This window comes from Microcaecilia unicolor, unplaced genomic scaffold, assembly GCF_901765095.1.
Source record: "Microcaecilia unicolor unplaced genomic scaffold, aMicUni1.1, whole genome shotgun sequence".
Lineage (NCBI taxonomy): Eukaryota > Metazoa > Chordata > Amphibia > Gymnophiona > Siphonopidae > Microcaecilia > Microcaecilia unicolor.
In genome coordinates, this window is record NW_021963786.1 from 314,039 (window position 1) to 332,184 (window position 18,146).

Genomic DNA, 18,146 nt, shown 5'->3' on the forward strand with positions numbered 1-18,146 from the left:
GGCACAGTGTAGATCCACTCACGCTCCAGAAGACTCTGTTTTTAAAAGCTTGTCACAAGCTCTGGACTGGACATGTGAGAATATTGGCCTGCTTGTCCTCGGAGAATAACCTCTTTCACTTCACCTTTTAACCATGCTGGCTATTATTTTCTCTTCTTTCCACCTTTGCAAATACGTGGAATGAATCTGGTCTGGGCTTCCAAAATGGTATTTTTGAATAATGTCCACACCTGATTTAGTGTCCTAACCTTTGCAGCCGATCCTTTTAGCTTCTTTTTAACAATTTTCCTCATTTTATTATAGTTGCCCTTTCGAAAATTAAATGCAGCTACAGTAGACTTCCTTTGTGGGTTCATCCCAGATATTAGCTCAGACATGATCATGTTATGATCACTGTTTCCCAGAAGACCCAACACCGCCACCTCTTGCACTATGCCCTGCACTCCACCAAGGACCAGATCCAAAATGGCTCCCACTCTTGTCAGTTCCTGGACAAGTTGCTCCAAGAACCAGTCATTTATTACATCTAGATTTAAATTTAGATGTGTTATTTTTGCTCACCCTTATCCAGGGCGGGTTACAGTAAAACATTCATAAAATACAATAAACAAATACGAATTATGAAAGAACTCAACAACAGATCAAATGCAGCATCAATCTAATTGTAAAAGGCCCTAAGCAACAAAAAATCTTTCAAGCGTTTCTGAAATGTTGATTTACAGGTTTCACATTTAAGCCACAGTGGCAAACTGTTCCATTCAATGGGATCTCTGATAGAATAAGTACCCAACTTTGTGAATTCCAAACGTACATGCTGTAATACAGGAATTACAAGCAAATGCTGATGCTCAGAACGCAAGGATCAAGATGGCATATATCGCTGTATAATAGCTTTCAAGAAATTTAGAAATTTGATCTCCCTGGCACTCCCTAACACCGCCAACTCCAGGCTCCGCCCTTTCTGCCTCACCTCACCCCATGCTTGGAATAAACTCCCTGAGCCCATACGCCAGGCCCCCTCCCTGCCCATCTTCAAATCCTTGCTCAAAGCCCACCTCTTCAATGTTGCCTTCGGCACCTAACCACTACACCTCTATTCAGGAAATCTTGACCCTAGCAGCGCTCTAGAAATGTTAAGTAGTAGTAGTAGTAGTAACATTTATCCAGTCATATTGGGGCAATTGAAATCAACACTGCAAAGTTAGTTCTATATATACTTAACTTAGTATTCGAAGGCAAGTCTTGTGTATTTCAATGAAAGAATGGTGGAGAAAAAAAGACTTTAGTACTATCGGAGACAGTAGAACGTTGCACACAAGGTATAGATCCTTAGCGTCTGCAAGAAGCGAATCGCCATTTTGTAAAGTGCCACAAGAGACTAATTGGGTGGAGAATACATGCGATCTTGGATGTTTATTGATTGAAGAAGTTTTATCCCCTGAAGCAGCCTGATAAAGGAGAAACAGGGCTTCCCTGTTGGGATATCTGTGGATTATTACTACAATTAAAAGGCATATGATAAGGAATACTTCTGCCATCCAAGATAAGTAACGATTTTTTCATGATACTATAAAATTGAGTCTCGTCCTTTTGGTATTCTTGAAAGGTGGTCTTGTTTTTGTTTCATGAATATCTATTTGGGAGTGGAGTTTTGTTTTGTAGACTTATGATTAAAAGGAGTCCTCTTTATTTATGAAGGTGTTTCATTCAAATTGAGGTGTCTCCGATAGGACTGAAGTCTTTTTTTCTCCACCATTCTTTCACTGAAATACACAAGACGTGCCTTCGAATACTAAGTTATGTATAACTAACTTTGCAGTGTTGGTTTTGAGTTCTACAGATTCCATTATTTTGAGGTAATTGAAATCACCCATTATTATAGCATTGCCCAATTTACCAGCTTTCCTAATTTCTGTAAACATTTCTTCATCTGTTCGTCCTGTCCCAGCAGACGGTAGTACAGTCCTACAAGAATACACCTTCCCTTCACACATGGAATTTCTATCCATAATAAAACCCATCTGTTCAAGCAAGCCTACCCAAATGACCCAATTTAATCCTTTGACCCATTTACCCAATACATATCCAGGTGACATAGACAATGACCCGGACTACATCTCCCACCAAATCTCCCTATGCTTATCCCTTGTCCCATCCCCTCTACCCCACCTCCAATGCTCAAAAACCCCTTACTCATTACCTCTCCTACTCCTCTCACCCTTGCCCATCTCTACCCACCTATCTCTTTTATTATTTTGCTAAAAATATCTTACATTGTCTCTATCAATACTCTGTAATCCTTATTATTATGTAAGCCGCATTGAACCTACTTTGAGTGGGAAAGCGCGGGGTACAAATGTAATAATAAATAAAAATAATAATGATTCCACGCTGCTATCTGTTTCATGTGGAATGTTTATTTTATTTGAATCAATTTCCTCTTTAACATATAACACAATCCCCCCCACACACACAATTTGACGCTCTCTATCACTGTGATACAATTTGTACTCTGTTAACACAGTGTCCCATTGATTGTCCTCTTTCCACCAAGTCTCTGAGATGCCTATTATATCTACCTCAAGATGGGAGAGTCAGAGTATATAGAAATAAATTATGTTCAGTGTACGTCAGGAGTGGCTATTATGCAGAATTCTACATGTTCATGAAACGCTGATCAGGAGCACTTACCAAGTAACAGGCACTACACCTCGGTTCTCCAGCATGAGAAGTACTATGGTGGGCTCCGAATCTACAGGGGCAGCCCCAAAGTTAAAATCCAGTATGGCCGGAGTGAAAACAGAAGGACATCTCCGAGTGCTTTTAGTGGAATGGAAAGAAGAAAGAGAGAAATATGAGTACACTATACATTGTGGTCAGGCCTTCTATTTTTATGGATTTATAAGTTGTAACTACATAAAATCAATGTTGATCAATGTTTTTGCAGGGCAGGTGCTATTGCTTGGGTACCTTTGCCAGTTTATTTATGTTAGTAATTCACCTTATCTTATCTTGGGGGATTTATTACCCGCCTAATCCCTTAATAAGATTCAAAGCTGGTAACAAAAAAAAATTACTGGTACAGTAGCCAAGAATTACAATCTAATATAATCATCGCTAAAACAAAGAGAAAAACCTGTTACAAACACTTAGGAAATAAATATGATTTCATCAACTTTTGAAAATGAAAATAACACATAGAAGAGTAGATTTCATTTGGCAAGTTGTTCTAAAGTTTCACTGATAAATATGTAAATGAATTTGTTACTGACAATTTATATTTAACATTTTTAACAGAAATTATCCCAAAAGCAGATAATTACACTTATGACTTTCTATATTTAAGCCCCACAAATTAATCAAAGAGACAAATCCATTGGGATAATGGCCTAAGGTTTGGAAAATCAGACACACCACCTTAAAATGTATTCGAGCCAGTGTATTTCTCTAAACAGTGGCGAGACATGGTCAAACTTAAACTTACAATAGAGCAACCTTGCAGTTATATTCTGAATAAACTAAATGTTATGTACTAATTAAGCAGAAATACCTAAAGAGAATTGCAGTAGTCAATTGGTGATGAAATTGACAGCTGGACAATGATTTTACTATGATCAGGAAAAAAACATGAACGCATTAAGCGTTAATTGTTCAAGTTTGAAAAAAGCTTTCTGGACCAAACTATTAACTTGAGGCGCCATCATTCCCAGGACCCTTGATGTTTTTTCTACACTAAATTAGGTTCCCTCAGGATCTGGAATAAACCTTAGAATATGATTCAAATTCGTATTAAGTTTAAGTCAAAAAGACAAAGACCATTTGCCAATGTTGTCAATGCAGATAATAATGTGAGGGTGAGGGTGTGTGTGTGCGCAGACATGCAGAAATGGTAAAAATTTGTCCCAGCACTATTTTGTAAATACACACATATCTTACACAGGGGTCTTTTTACTAAGCTGTGTTAGGTGTTAATGTATGCTTAACAGAGCACAACATAGCCTAACATGGCATGCACTAAGGCGTCATAGGTTAGTTTTGGAATGTCTGCACGGTAACCGCATAGTAGAAATTTTTTTGAGGAGACGTGTAAGGGGCAGAGAGTGGGCATTCCTGCGCTAACCAGTTAGTGCATCGACATTGCCACGAACTAACTGGTTAGCGCACTGGTAACACAGAGCCCTTACTGCCTACAGAATAGGTGGTGGTTAGTGCTCCCACAGTAATTTTTAAAAATGGTTCCATGCTAATGGCAACATTAGTGCACAAACAAAAGGGATTCCCTAGTTGAGTACTACTACTACTACTTGACATTTCTAAAGCGCTACCAGGGTTACGCAGTAGTAAGCAATCTAGTGGAGATTAGATTACAAAAGGAGGAAAAAGCCTGGGATTCCTCCTCAATACTCTGGGTCTCATCAGGGGATGGGTAACTGAAGAACCTTCTCCTTTTCCACTCACTACTTCTAACATTCTTTGCCCCACACCTTAGGTAGGGGCCTAGTGGTTAGGGTGGTGGACTTTGGTCCTGGGGAACTGAGAAACTGAGTTCGATTCCCACTTCAGGCACAGGCAGCTGCTTGTGACTCTGGGCAAGTCACTTAACCCTCCATTGCCTCATGTAAGCCGCATTGAGCCTGCCATGAGTGGGAAAGCGCAGGGTACAAATGTAACAAAAATAAAATAGATACTATTGGAGATTCTACATGGAATGTTGCTACTATTGGAGATTCTACATGGAATGTTGCTATTCCACTAGCAACATTCCATGTAGAAGGCTGCGCAGGCTTCTGTTTCTGTGAGTCTGACGTCCTGCACGTACGTGCAGGACGTCAGACTCACAGAAGCAGAAGCCTGCGCGGCCACATTGGTGATCTGCAAGGGCCGACTTCTACATGGAATGTTGCTAGTGGAATAGCAACATTCCATGTAGAATCTCAAATAGTAGCAACAGTGGAGGAGTGGCCTAGTGGTTAGGGTGGTGGACTTTGGTCCTGGGGAGCTGAGGAACTGAGTTCGATTCCCACTTCAGGCACAGGCAGCTGCTTGTGACTCTGGGCAAGTCACTTAACCCTCCATTGCCTCATGTAAGCTGCATTGAGCCTGCCATGAGTGGGAAAGCGCGGGGTACAAATGTAACAAAAAAAATGTACCTCGTTATCTCTTCCCATGAATATCACTACCCTTATAGTGACCTCCAAGAAACTCCCAGAGTTCTGCCCTGCAGCAGGGGGATTTCCAAGGGGGTTATACTCTTTTGATTGGTTTCTTGTTCTAAAGTCCTGATTCCTGCTCTTGATGTTTTACTCTTTTGTTCATGTTTATTGGTAATTTTATGAAATCGCCCTTAATTGCAAAGCAAATCAGAACAATTTACAATAAATCTAGTAAAATGAAAAGAACTCCATTAAATAAAAGGAAAGATACCAGACAGTCCAAAGATTAAGCACCCTAGCCGCCATGTTCTGAACTGTCTGGAGACACTTCAATTCATCCTCAGTGATACCAGAATATACTATATTTCAATAGATCAGGCGAGATAAAATGAAATGGAAAGGGACTTGATATACCACCTTTCTGAGGTTTTTGCAACTACATTCAAAGCGGTTTACATATATTCAGGTACTTATTTTGTACCAGGGGCAATGGAGGAGTAAGTGACTTGCCCAGAGTCACAAGGAGCTGCAGTGGGAATCGAACTCAGTTCCCCAAGATCAAAGTCCACTGCACTAACCACTAGGCTACTCCTAACAAAGCAAGAAGGACTGAATGATCAACATAAATCCACACTGATCTCAACTTGAGAAGAGCCATAAAGCCAGATTTAAGGACTGAAGAAAGTTGTGAAGAGAATGTCAATTTGGAATCTAGGATCATGCCTAGGTACCTAAAACTATCTACTGGATGCACAGAAAGTCCAAAGAGAACCAGATTAGTGAATAGCAGAGAGGCTTGTCCTGTAAGCCAATAAGCAACTTTATTTTGTGGGTTAAGCACCAAGTGATTATTAGATAACCAACCTGCAACTCTATCCAGACATAGTTGTAACAAAGTCAAATCAGGTTGGTTATTAACAGTATAATAGACTATAAGGATGTCATCAGTGTACACATGAACACTTAGCCCCATTGACTGAATTAAACAAACCAGAGGACTGAGAAAAAAATGGAAATTTAATTGGAGATAACATGGATCCTTGAGGTATCCCACAGCAAAGGTTTTTGATAAATGATCATTAACAATTACCTTAAACATACGCTTATGAAAAAAAGATGCAAACCAACTGTAAACCGACCTTGAAATACCAACTGAAAGAAGTCTTCTAAGAAAGACCACAACAAAGGTAGCAGACAGATCAAGTGAGACTTCCAGAGCTATGTAACCATTGTCCAACTTATTACAGACCTTGCTCAACAATGCTGTTAGGACCATCTCTGCACTATAACCAACTCTAAAACCAGATTGATGAGGATGCAATGCTAATGCTGATTCTAAATGAGATTTCAATTGTTGGAACACTACCTTTTCAGTATTTTTGCTAGAAAGGGAAAGTTAGAGATTGGGTAGTAATGTGCTGGAACAGATAGATCAGAGTCAGGGTTTTTTTGAGTATTCGGTGAATTATTGTTTTTTTGTTAGTTTGGTGGTCTTTTATTAGACAACACCTTTGGTCTACAGGACTGAGGTCTGTGAATCAGAAAAATGTTGAAGTACCAACAGTGGTGGTGTTGCAAAAATCATCATCAAAGGATTTTTCTTGCAAACCCTGACGCAGGTGCTTGGACGCCGTAACACGGCTCGTGTCGGGTATTTACAATAAAGATTACTTTTGTCCTGTTCCTGGAGGCCCATTTGCGCTTTCTGATTTGGTTAAGTGAATCAGGGACAACACTATCATCCAATGAATGGGAAACCAGCTGGTGGACCAATGGCAACAAATCAAGAGAAGTCAATTTAAGCCAACTGGAGGGAACTGGATCTAAAGCACAGGTACTGATGTGCATACCAGTTAGGGATTTAGAAATAACCTCCTTCGAGGGCAAATTAAAAGAAGACCATTGAGTAGTTAGAAAAGAGACTTGGGTAATAAGGTCAGCACTGGCAAGAAAATATTGGGCCAAAGTATCAGCCGAAGAAATGTTAGCTAAGGTCGATGAGGAGCAAGGTTGTGTAAGGGTATTAAAAACTGAAAAGTTTTTTTATTGGAATCTAAAGCCTTCTTATGGCATTAGTAAAGAACATCTGTTTAGCTTTTTTCACTTGTGCTGTATAATAACACTGTTGAGTTTTACAGGCATGATGTGCTTCCAGCGTTCTATGCTTACGCCAGAAACATTCTGTACGTCATACCTGGCGCTTAAAAAAAGTAAACCCACTATGATACCACGAATTATTTTTCCCAGTTCCAATCTTGACAAAACAGAGAGGAGCAAGCTCACCAAGTTTATTTGATAAGAGAGAGTCCCACAAAGCAACCTGCTTATCAATAGGTAAGGTAGGAAAAAGCCTGGAGAGTGGTGATAGGGAGGAGAAATTGATGGAAGATAGTTTCCTTCTCCATTCACCAGGTTGTTGTACAAGAATAGTAGGAGAACAAATATCAAAATAAAAAAGAACCAAAGAATGATCAGTCCAGGAAAATGGAACAGATTGAAAATTACCAAATAAAGAAGATAAAGAACCATTTGATTCAACTATGTATGTCCAGCAGACTTGGTGGGCAAGTTAACAAGCTGAAACAAGTTCAAGTCTGTAAGATATTTAAGAAAATGAGAAGAATGTGATAGGGTAGGGATGTTAACATGAATATTGAAGTCCCCAAGGATTATTGGGTTAGAAAATTTAGTAGTAGCATCTGCTAAAGTTTGGAACACAAGGTCCCAATCAGCTATTTTCAAGGATGGTGGACAGTAGAACAACAAAATATGAGTAGTAGGATAGTAACATAGTAGATGAAGGCAGATAAAGACCTGTACAGTCCATCCAGTCTGTCCAACAAGATAAACTTATTGTATCAGTTACTTTATATGTATAACTGACCTTGATTTGTCCTTGCTATTTTCAGGGCACAGACTGTAGAAGTCTGCCCAGCACTAGCTTTGCTTCCCAATTACTGGTGTTGCCACCCAATCTCCGCTAGGCTTCTGTAGATGACCTGATAGTTCTGCTACTAGAACCTCTGGATATGAAAAGGGATTTTGCCAGGTGGCTATTGTTGAAAACAAGATACTGGGCTTGACGGTCCTTCAGTCTGTCCCTGTATGGTGATACATGATAGACTCTAGGTCCTTATTACTGGTTGGCTTTTCACAAAACCCACAAGGGCCTCATTCTTGGTAGCAGCTAGGTGTACTTGACACTTGGAATACTGCCCCTCTTACCACAGATAAGAATTCCTCCAGGAGTCCTTTCTCTGAAGGTAGTTTTATTTTTAAAGAAAAACCCTGCAAGAGGTTTCCGTTTGAAAATAAGTTGGAGTCCTATGGGCACAATGTACCTATGGAGTCTATTACCCCACTAATGGAAATTATCCACCGTATGGCCGTTGAGATTCTGACCGGAATAATCACTTTACCCTGTTTTGTTAGGTACTACTCCCTCCTCTCTATTCACCACAGGACCTTCAATGAGATGACTAGTTGTATCTTTTCCCAGTAGGAGTGATTCCCCCTTACCTGTGTCGCGTGGGAACCCGATAGATCAACTCTGGTGGTGTGGGATCACGTTCAAAGCATAAGTTTAGAGATTCCAAAGACATAAGCCTCCAGAGATGTCCTTTGCCAATGCCTCTTGCACTGCCAGCAGCGCAAGCATCTGTGATGGACAGCGTAGGGAACACACCTTGGGCTACTACGTGGCATAGCAGGGTCTTTTCAGGAAAGTCCTTGACATCCACCGCTGGAAAGAGAAACAGAACCGCTTAGGATGGGATGATGGGAGGCACAGCAAAGTGGCCTACCTCTAGCAAGTATATTCTCCATAAACAGCATGGGAATGCAGTCACATCAATTGATGATGTCACCTAGTATAGCACAGTTCCACATATATTCTACTAAACTTTTAATATTTTTTAAAATTTATTCTTAAGCCTTGGATCCATGAAATTGAAAATGCATCATGACTCAACCTGTGAGGGGTTGGTCTTGTGAACAGAATATTTGACATTTTGAATTATCCTGAGGTGCAAATAAATCTTGTAAATAGATTTTGGATGACTGTGTGGTTGAGTGACCATTCATGCAGATCTAGACTGTGACTCAGTTTGTCACCTATCTGATTTACATCAACAGATAGATAAACCACCTGAAGAGCTGCTTACACAGTGATAGTGAATTCCCAAATTTTGCCTGCCTCTTTGAATAACATTACTAGTTGGTTATCTGTTTGAATTAGAACAACTTCTCGGGAAATCTTTAGCTTGAATACCAGAAGGGCACAGTAATCAATCAACATTTTAGTTGATTAATGTGAAAAAGCTTCTCCACGCATGTCCAAAGTCCCTGAGTATATAGGTGAAGTAGATATGCCCCCCCACCCCCCCCCCCCCCCCCCCCAGCTTGCTGTGGATGCATCTGTGCTTAAGAAAGTTCGTGGAAGAAGATACTTTGCTTCACAACTTTGTTGTGCTTGAAGGTCACCCTTTAAAGGTACTTTTTTTTTACTCCATACATTAAGAGCCATTTTAGACTCACTGGCTGTACATTCTCAGACTCCTGATGCAGGCAGCAACGCCAAAGCACAGCATTGTGTCAAGCCTCAGAGAGGTTTTATCACAATAAACTCTTTATTTATTTGGACTTTACATCTCCTTGTTTTTGTGCTGAAAGTTAAATCGGATACTCTACTCTTCTGTTTTCCTGGCCTAACTTTGGGTGCCATTTACTGAATCCAGTCCTTAGCATGTATCATCCTGGCATCTAACTATGGGCACCCTATACTGAATGTCCTCATATATACTGTCCTATAAGACAAAGTTCAGTTCAATGCTATCTCCACCTGCTGGGAGAAGGTCATAACCCACAAGTCTCAGACTTCATCTGCTGCAGACACCAAGGAATGGGCAAGCCTAAAAGTCTATCGCCATCGTTTTCTATCAGAGTGGCTCAAACATTAGTAACATAGTAACATAGTAGATGACGGCAGAAAAAGACCTGCATGGTCCATCCAGTCTGCCCAACAAGATAAACTCATATGTGCTACTTTTTGTGTATACCTTACCTTGATTTGTACCTGTCCTTTTCAGGGCTCAGACTGTGTAAGTCTGCCCAGCACTAGCCCTGCCTCCCAACCACCAGCCCTACCTCCCACCACCGGCTCTGCCACCCAATCTCGGCTAAGCTTCTGAGGATCCATTCCTTCTGAACAGGATTCCTTTATGTTTATCCCAAGCGTGCTTGAATTCTGTTACCATTTTCATTTCCACCACCTCCCGCGGGAGGGCATTCCAAGCATCCACTACTCTCTCCGTGAAAAAATACTTCCTGACATTTTTCTTGAGTCTGCCCCCCTTCAATCTCATTTCATGTCCTCTCGTTCTACCTCCTTCGCATCGCCAGAAAAGGTTCGTTTGTGGATTAATACTTTTCAAATATTTGAACGTCTGTATCATATACTACTACTACTACTACTTAACATTTCTAGAGCGCTACTAGGGTTACGCAGCACTGTACAATTTAACAAAGAGAGACAGTCCCTGCTCAAAGAGCTTACAATCTAATAGATAAGAGTGAGACAAATATAGGACAATCAAGCCATTGTGACATCACTGATGAGGTTGGCTCTTAGGCATTGGTGGAATGAGGCATTATGACATCACAATCTCAGCTCTGGTTAAATCACTGCTATATGTAATACTACTACTACTACTACTTAACATTTCTAGAGCGCTACTAGGGTTACGCAGCGCTGTACAATTTAACAAAGAGAGACAGTCCCTGCTCAAAGAGCTTACAATCTAATAGACAAGTGAACGGTCGGTCCGATAGGGGCAGTCAAATTGGGGCAGTCTGGATTCACTGAACGGTAAGGGTTAGGTGCCGAACGCAGCATTGAAGAGGTGGGCTTTAAGCAAAGACTTGAAGATGGGCAGGGAGGGGGCTTGGCGTAAGTTTCTTCCAGAGTATACATGTTCAGGTCATCAAGTCTCTCCTCATACGTCTTGTAACGTAAATCCCTTACCATACTAAGGAACAATAAGCCGATTTAACGTCGTGTGAATCAGAGAGATCAGTATGCTGAATATGATCTGCTGATTCCCTGTCAATTTCTGAATCATCAGTTGAGTGCTGAATAGAGATAGGTTTACCTGTTACATTTTCTATTGTTGGATTATTATGCTATTCTGAATTGCTTTGTGATACCTTGTGAATAAGTTGCAGCAATCCACCAGTGCTCTAGTCTTGTATCTGAGGATTTAGGAGCGGTAGAGAAACACAGTGAAGATTCATCTGGCAAGGAATCATCATGTTGAATTTTTATTTCTGTGTTTATGAAACCTATTAGTAGGATTGTATCCAAGAAACTATTGCTTAAGGTGACCTTGGAGCTCATTTTCAAAAGAGAAAAATGTCCAAAAAGTGGCATAAATCTGCATTTGGATGTTTTTCTCACAAAAACGTCCAAATTGATGTTTTCAAAACCAATTTTTAGACGTTTTTCTATGAACTCCATCAGAAGTGTGTTCAAATTAAAATGGGACGTGTCAGACCAGATGTTTTTCACATATTTACAAAGGTGGAAAGAAGAGAAAACGACAGCTAACATGGTTAAAAGGTGAAGTGAAAGAGGCTATTACAACCAAAAGGCAGTGTGAGTGTACAGGTGAGACAAGCTGTAATAAACTACTAATTACCCTACAAACACCCTGGAAGACAGGTGAACAGTTGTACGTTGTAGGAGCGTACGTTTCCGGGATTGATCCTATCGGACATTTCTTTATCCAAATATTGGAGAGGAATATTTCTCCAGATAACTTCAGACTCCCCAAACCCACAACGATCAGATTTGCTAATCTGACAACTGAAGAAAAATTGGGACTTGAAACGGGTTACCAGGAAAAAAAATGAATGGATGGCATAGGTAATTTATACTACTGGAGAAATGAACAAGTCTGACTGTGTGGCTTGTGCTAAGGCAAGACCTTCCTTAGGAACCATACCCTTCAGATTGGGTCTTGATGATCCTGAAGGATTGCAGTGCATGGTCCAGCTATATAACAGAAGTTATAGACCCAGCGGAACCTGCCTTATAATGTCACACCATCCCCCCCCCCCCCCCCCCCCACTAAAGGAAGGATTAGACCACCAGCAGTAACATCATACCCGGGTAACTACACCTGCTTCTCTATAAAAGGATGAGGAAAGCGACAAAATCTGAAGCCACTACCAGACTCATACTGCAATCATCGGGTCAACTTGATGGGAAAACACAGCTATAAATACCATCTTGATTGGTTCCAGAATCAAGACCAAGGAAGAACTGATGTCTGGTGGATGTGTGGGGTGTGTGCATTAATATAAGTCGGCATGCCTTTCTATATGTTACCCACAGGCACACTGGAACTACCAAAATCAAGTCCACATAGAATGAAGAGGGCAATGACACCTGGTGGATCATTTGACCCACACATATATATAGATGACATTGGAGTGCCCTAATGAATTCAAGTCAAGAAACCAGATTACTGCTGGATTTGAGTCCTTCCTCTTCTGGTGGGTAACAATCAATAAAAATGTAGACTGGATCAACTATATATATTATAATCAGCAGAGATTTGTCAACTATACCCGAGATGCTGTAAAAGGAATCACTGAGCAACTTGATGCCACTTCAATGATGGCATGGCAAAATCGACTGGCACTGGACATGCTGCTGGCAGAAAAAGGTGGAGTCTGCCAGATGTTTGGAGAGTTTTGTTGTACATACATCCTGAACAATACAGCCCCCGATGGAAGTATCACCAAGGTGTTGGCCGGACTGACAGCCTCGTCAAAGGAACTGGTGGAGAATTCTGGCTTTAATGACCCATTCACCAAATGGATGGAAGATTGGTTTGGGAGTTGGAGCAGTCTGATTACTTCAGTACTTACCTCTGTTGCTGTGACTACAGCCATATTGGTGATATGTGGATGCTGCTGCATTCCATGTATTCATGGTTTACTCCAAAGACTCATTGATGGAACCTTGACCAAGACTATGTACCAGCATGAAGAGTCTGATAATAAGGGCAATAGCCAGGCTTCCTTACAAGACTACATATCTCCCATTGGTATATAACAGACTCAAGACTACATGAATCCCAGGACAAAAGAAGATGTCTTGGAGAAAAGTCTATTTTAGAGACTTGAGCAAGTATATGTAGCAATGATAAACAGGAGGGAAATGTAGGGAAATTATTGAGTTAATCATTTTAACATATACTAAAAAGTGTAGATTATAAGAAAAGAAACGGCTTCTGACCTTGTGTGTTACAAGAAGAACTGAATGTTCTTAGATATGCTTTTTGGCTAGCTTGTAAAAACCTCCTAATGGTCTAAAACTGTAACATATGCTTCATGTACAGCTGCACGTAGATGAGAGTCTAAAAAGGTATATAAGAAACGGGAAGGTATGGGGAGGGCAGACAACTTCATGAGGGTATGCTGGATTTGTCTCCTTGCAAGAAATAAAACTGCTTTAAGCCTGACTTGGTCTCGTGGTGTTCGTGAGTATCATTGGTAAAATTCTTTTAACACTCACCAATTTGCTTCATTTTTTGAAGGTGTGAATAAACAAGTAGATAAAGGTGAACCGGTTGATGTAGTGTATCTAGATTTTCAGAAAATCTTTTGACAAAGTTCCTTATGAGACATTCCTGAGAAAATAAAGGGTCATGGGATAGGAGACAATGTTCTGGTCTGGATAAGGAATTGGTTATTGGACAGAAAACAGAGGGAAGGGTTAAATGGTCGTTTCTCTCAATGGAGAAGGGTGAATAGTGGAGTGCTACAGGGATCAGAACTGGGACCGGTGCTATTTAACATATTTATAAATAATCTCAAAATCGTAACAATGAGTGAGATGATTAAATTTGAAGATGATTCAAAACTATTTAAGGTTGTTAAAACACATGCGGACTGTAAAAAACTGGAAGACCTTAGGATATTGGAAGACTGGACATCTAAATGGCATTTGAAATTTAATGTGGACAAATGCAAAGTGATGCACATTGGAAAGAATAAACTGAATCATAGTTACCTGATGCTAGGGTCCACCTTATGTGTCAGCACCCAAAGAAAAAGATCTAGGTATCATAGATAATACATTGAAATTTCTCGCTCAGTGAGTGGCGGCAGCCAAAAAAGCAAACAGGATGCTAGGAATTATTAGAAAAGGGCTGGTAAATAAGACCAAAATACTGTAATGCCTCTACATCGTTCCATGGTGCGACCTCACCTTGAGTATTGCATTCAGTTCTGGTCACCATATCTCAGAAAACATATAGCACAATTAGAAAAGGTTCAAAGAAGAGCAACCAAAATGATAAAAGAGATGGAACATCTCTCATATAAGGAAACATTAAAGAGGTTAGGGCTCTTTTTTTTGTTGTTACATTTGTACCCCGCGCTTTCCCACTCATGGCAGGCTCAATGCGGCTTACATGGGGCAATGGAGGGTTAAGTGACTTGCCCAGAGTCACAAGGAGCTGCCTGTGCCTGAAGTGGGAATTGAACTCAGTTCCTCAGTTCCCCAGGACCAAAGTCCACCACCCTAATCACTAGGCCACTCCTCTCTTCAGCTAGAAAAGAGATGGATGAAGGGAAACATGATTGAGGTCTACAAAATCCTGATTGTGTAGAATGAGTAGAAGTGAATCGATTTTTTATTACTTCCAAAAGTACGAAGACTAGGGGACACTCAAGGAAGTTATACGGAAATACTTTTGAAACAAATAGGAAGAAATATTTTTCACTCAATGAATAGTTAAGCTCTGGAATTCTTTGTCAGAGGATGTAGTAACAGAGGTTAGTGTATATGGGTTTAAAAAATGTTTGGAGAAGTTACTGGAGGAAAGTCCATAGTCTGTTATTGAGACAGACATGGGGAAGCTACTTCTTGCCCCAGGATTGGTAGTGCGGAATGTTGCCACTATTTGGGCTTCTGCCAGGTACTTGTGACCTGGCTTGGCCACTGTTGGAAACAGAATATTGGGCTAGATGGACCACTGGTCTGACCAGTATGGTTTTTCTTATTTTCTTAAGGGCAGGATCTGGGCGTTCCTAACACTTAGACGTTTTCAGCCATAATGGAACAAAATAAAAGTGTCCAGGACTAAAACTAAGACGTTTTGAGTTAGACCTGTTTTTATAACGAATAAGGCACAAAAGGGTGCCCTAAATGACCAGATGACCACTGAAGAGAATCAGGGATGACCCCCCAATACCCCCCCAGTGGTCACTGACCCCCCTCTCCCATCACCCACAATAGTGAGTACAAATATGATTTATCAGCCTCTATGACAGCCTCAGATGTTAGAGCCAGGTCTATTAGAGCAGCTTGCAGGTCCCTGGTGTAGTGTAGTGGTTAGTGCAGTGCACCATAAAGTGGGGGACTCTGGTCCCTATCTCCATCTACCTGTCACACTTGTGGTGGAAACTGTGAGCCCTCCAAACCTTACCAGAAACCCACTATACCCAGATAGAGGTGCCCCCTTCACCCATAAGGGCTATTGTGTACGGTTGTGGGCAGTGGGAGCAACGGTGAGATGTGTACCTGGGAACATGTTTATGAAGTCCACTGCAGTGCCCCTTAGGGTACCCCATTTATCTCCTGGGATGTCTGGGAGATCAGTCTACTAAAAATGCTGGGCCCTCCTACATCCCAATGGCTTGATTTTCTATGTTTTTCACATGAACGTGTTTTTTTTTTTTTATAAATGGACCAAAAAACAAAACGTCCAAAGTACAAAACCTTGTTAGAAACAGTACTTTTGAAAACAAAAGATAGATGTTTTTCTTTTTGGAAAATGAAGTTCTTTCTTATTCAGATTTTGGATGTTTTTTGCAAAACGTCTAAAGTCGGACTTAGCCGTCATATTGAAAATGTCTCTTCACGACAGCAAGGTTTATCAATGGGAGCCAATCTGGGAGAACTCACTAGTTTGCTGAGGGGGGAGTCACAGTCTCCATGGAAGAAACTTCATTGCTGTCAGTTGTTTTATGTTTTTTTAACTAACCTCCAGTCTTCATCTGGACTAGGAGAAGGAGTTGAAGAACTGCTGTCCTGGTGAGCCTCTTTGTTATGGTTCCTCACCCTTTCTTCAGCTGATTTTGTGCCCAGGGGAGGGTTAGAGGTCTTTTTCACCTTTTTATGACCCACGAGTGCCTTATTTAGGCTTGTGTGGAAATAATTATATCAGATCCATGCTAAGAACTCTTTTGGGTACCTCTCTCAGGTCCACTGAGAATTCATAGTTAAGCAGGTGTCTATCCTGTTTATTTTCGAACGAGAAGGGCGGCCATCTTCCGACACAAATCAGGAGATGGCCGGCCTTCTCCTAATGCCAGCCAAATTGGTTTAATCGAAAGCCGATTTTGGCCGGCTTCAACTGCTTTCCGTCGCAGGGCCAGCCAAAGTTCAAGGGGGCGTGTCGGCAGTGTACCGAAGGTGGGACGGGGGCATGGTTAAAAGATGGATGGCCTCGGCCGATAATGGAAAAAAGAAGACCGGCCCTGACGAGCATTTGGCCGACTTTACTTGGTCCCTTTTTGTTCACGACCAAGCCTTGAAAAGGTGCCCGAACTGACCAGATCACCACCGGAGGGCATCGGGGATCACCTCCCCTTACTCCCCCAGTGGTCACCAACCCCCTCCCACCCTAATAAAAAAATTAATATACATTTTTTGCCAGCCTCTATGCCAGCCTCAAATGTCATACCCAGCTCCATCACAGCACTATGCAGGTCCCTGGAGCAGTTTTTAGTGGGTGCAATGCACTTCAGGCAGGCAGACCCAGGCCCATCCCCCCCTACTTGTTACACTTGTGGTGGTAAATGGGAGCCCTCCAAAATCCACCCGAAACCCACTGTACCCATATGCAGGTGCCCCCCCGTTACCCTTTAAGGGCTATGGTAGTGTTGTACAGTTGTGGGGAGTGGGTTTGGGGGGGGGGGGTGGCTCAGCACCCAAGGTAAGGGAGCTATGCACCTGGGAGCAATTTCTGAAGTCCATTGCAGTGCCCCCTAGGGTGCCCGGTTGGTGTCCTGGCATGTGAGGGGGACCAGTGCACTACAAATGCTGGCTCCTCCCACGACCAAATGGCTTGGATTTGGCCAGGTCTGAGATGGCCGGCATTAGTTTCCATTATCGGCAAAAACCAATGCCGGCCATCTCTAATGCCGGCGATCTCTAAGGGCAGGCCAAATGTTGAGATTTGGCCAGCCCCAACCATATTATCGAAACGAAAGATGGCCAGCCATCTTGTTTCGATAATACAGTCGGGTACGCCGCTTGACGGGGCCGCCCCCGTTCGATTATGCCCCTCTATGTTACTTCCAAGGATTTCTGTGTCTGGTCCCACCACATGGATGATTAAGACTGGAACTTAACTGCCATCAGGAATGCTGGCACTTAATATTAAAGTCTTAGCAAAGGGTGTTTGTAAGTATGCCGTCCTCAAGTGACATCATCAAATTGTGTGACTGCATTCCCCCATTGTCTATGGAGTAAGTAAAATAACCAGCCACAAGCGGTGATGGTGCAAACACAAAAGGGTTTCTGACCAGAGTTATTAAACAGGGGCAATTGAGGGTGAAGTTACTTGGTCAAAGTCACAAGAAACATTGACAGGATTTGAACCAGACTTCCCTGGTTCTCAATCTGCTACTATTTATGTTTATATTCTGCCACCAGCCAATTTTAAAAGTCAGTTGATGAGAAGCAAATCTCTGAGGGTTCCTTTTACTAAGACGCAGTAGTGATTCGCGGCGCAGCAAATGCGCCGAAGCCCATTCAATTCTTCTGGGCTTCACTACATTTGCCGCACAGGAATCACTACTGTGGCTTAGTAAAAGGAGCCCTGAGTTTGCAATCCTACATGTCACAATCTAGCTAACAAAGGTCAATTTGCTACCAGCCTTTAATTGTCACACCCACCACTATTTGCTAAGAAA

At 41.6% G+C, this 18,146-nt stretch overlaps 1 protein-coding gene across 1 annotated transcript in view; it reads right to left on the bottom strand.

Annotated features, from left to right (window-relative positions):
• The window catches only part of LOC115459632 (cilia- and flagella-associated protein 65-like), a 221,962-nt gene that overhangs the window by 115,963 nt on the left and 87,853 nt on the right, over positions 1-18,146 (bottom strand). Inside the window, exons 18-19 of the mRNA XM_030189437.1 lie at positions 8,673-8,895; positions 2,692-2,820 (exon numbers count right to left, since the gene is read on the bottom strand). Of these exons, the coding sequence (XP_030045297.1) occupies positions 2,692-2,820; positions 8,673-8,895 (352 nt within the window). The remainder of the gene's footprint in view (positions 1-2,691; positions 2,821-8,672; positions 8,896-18,146) is intronic.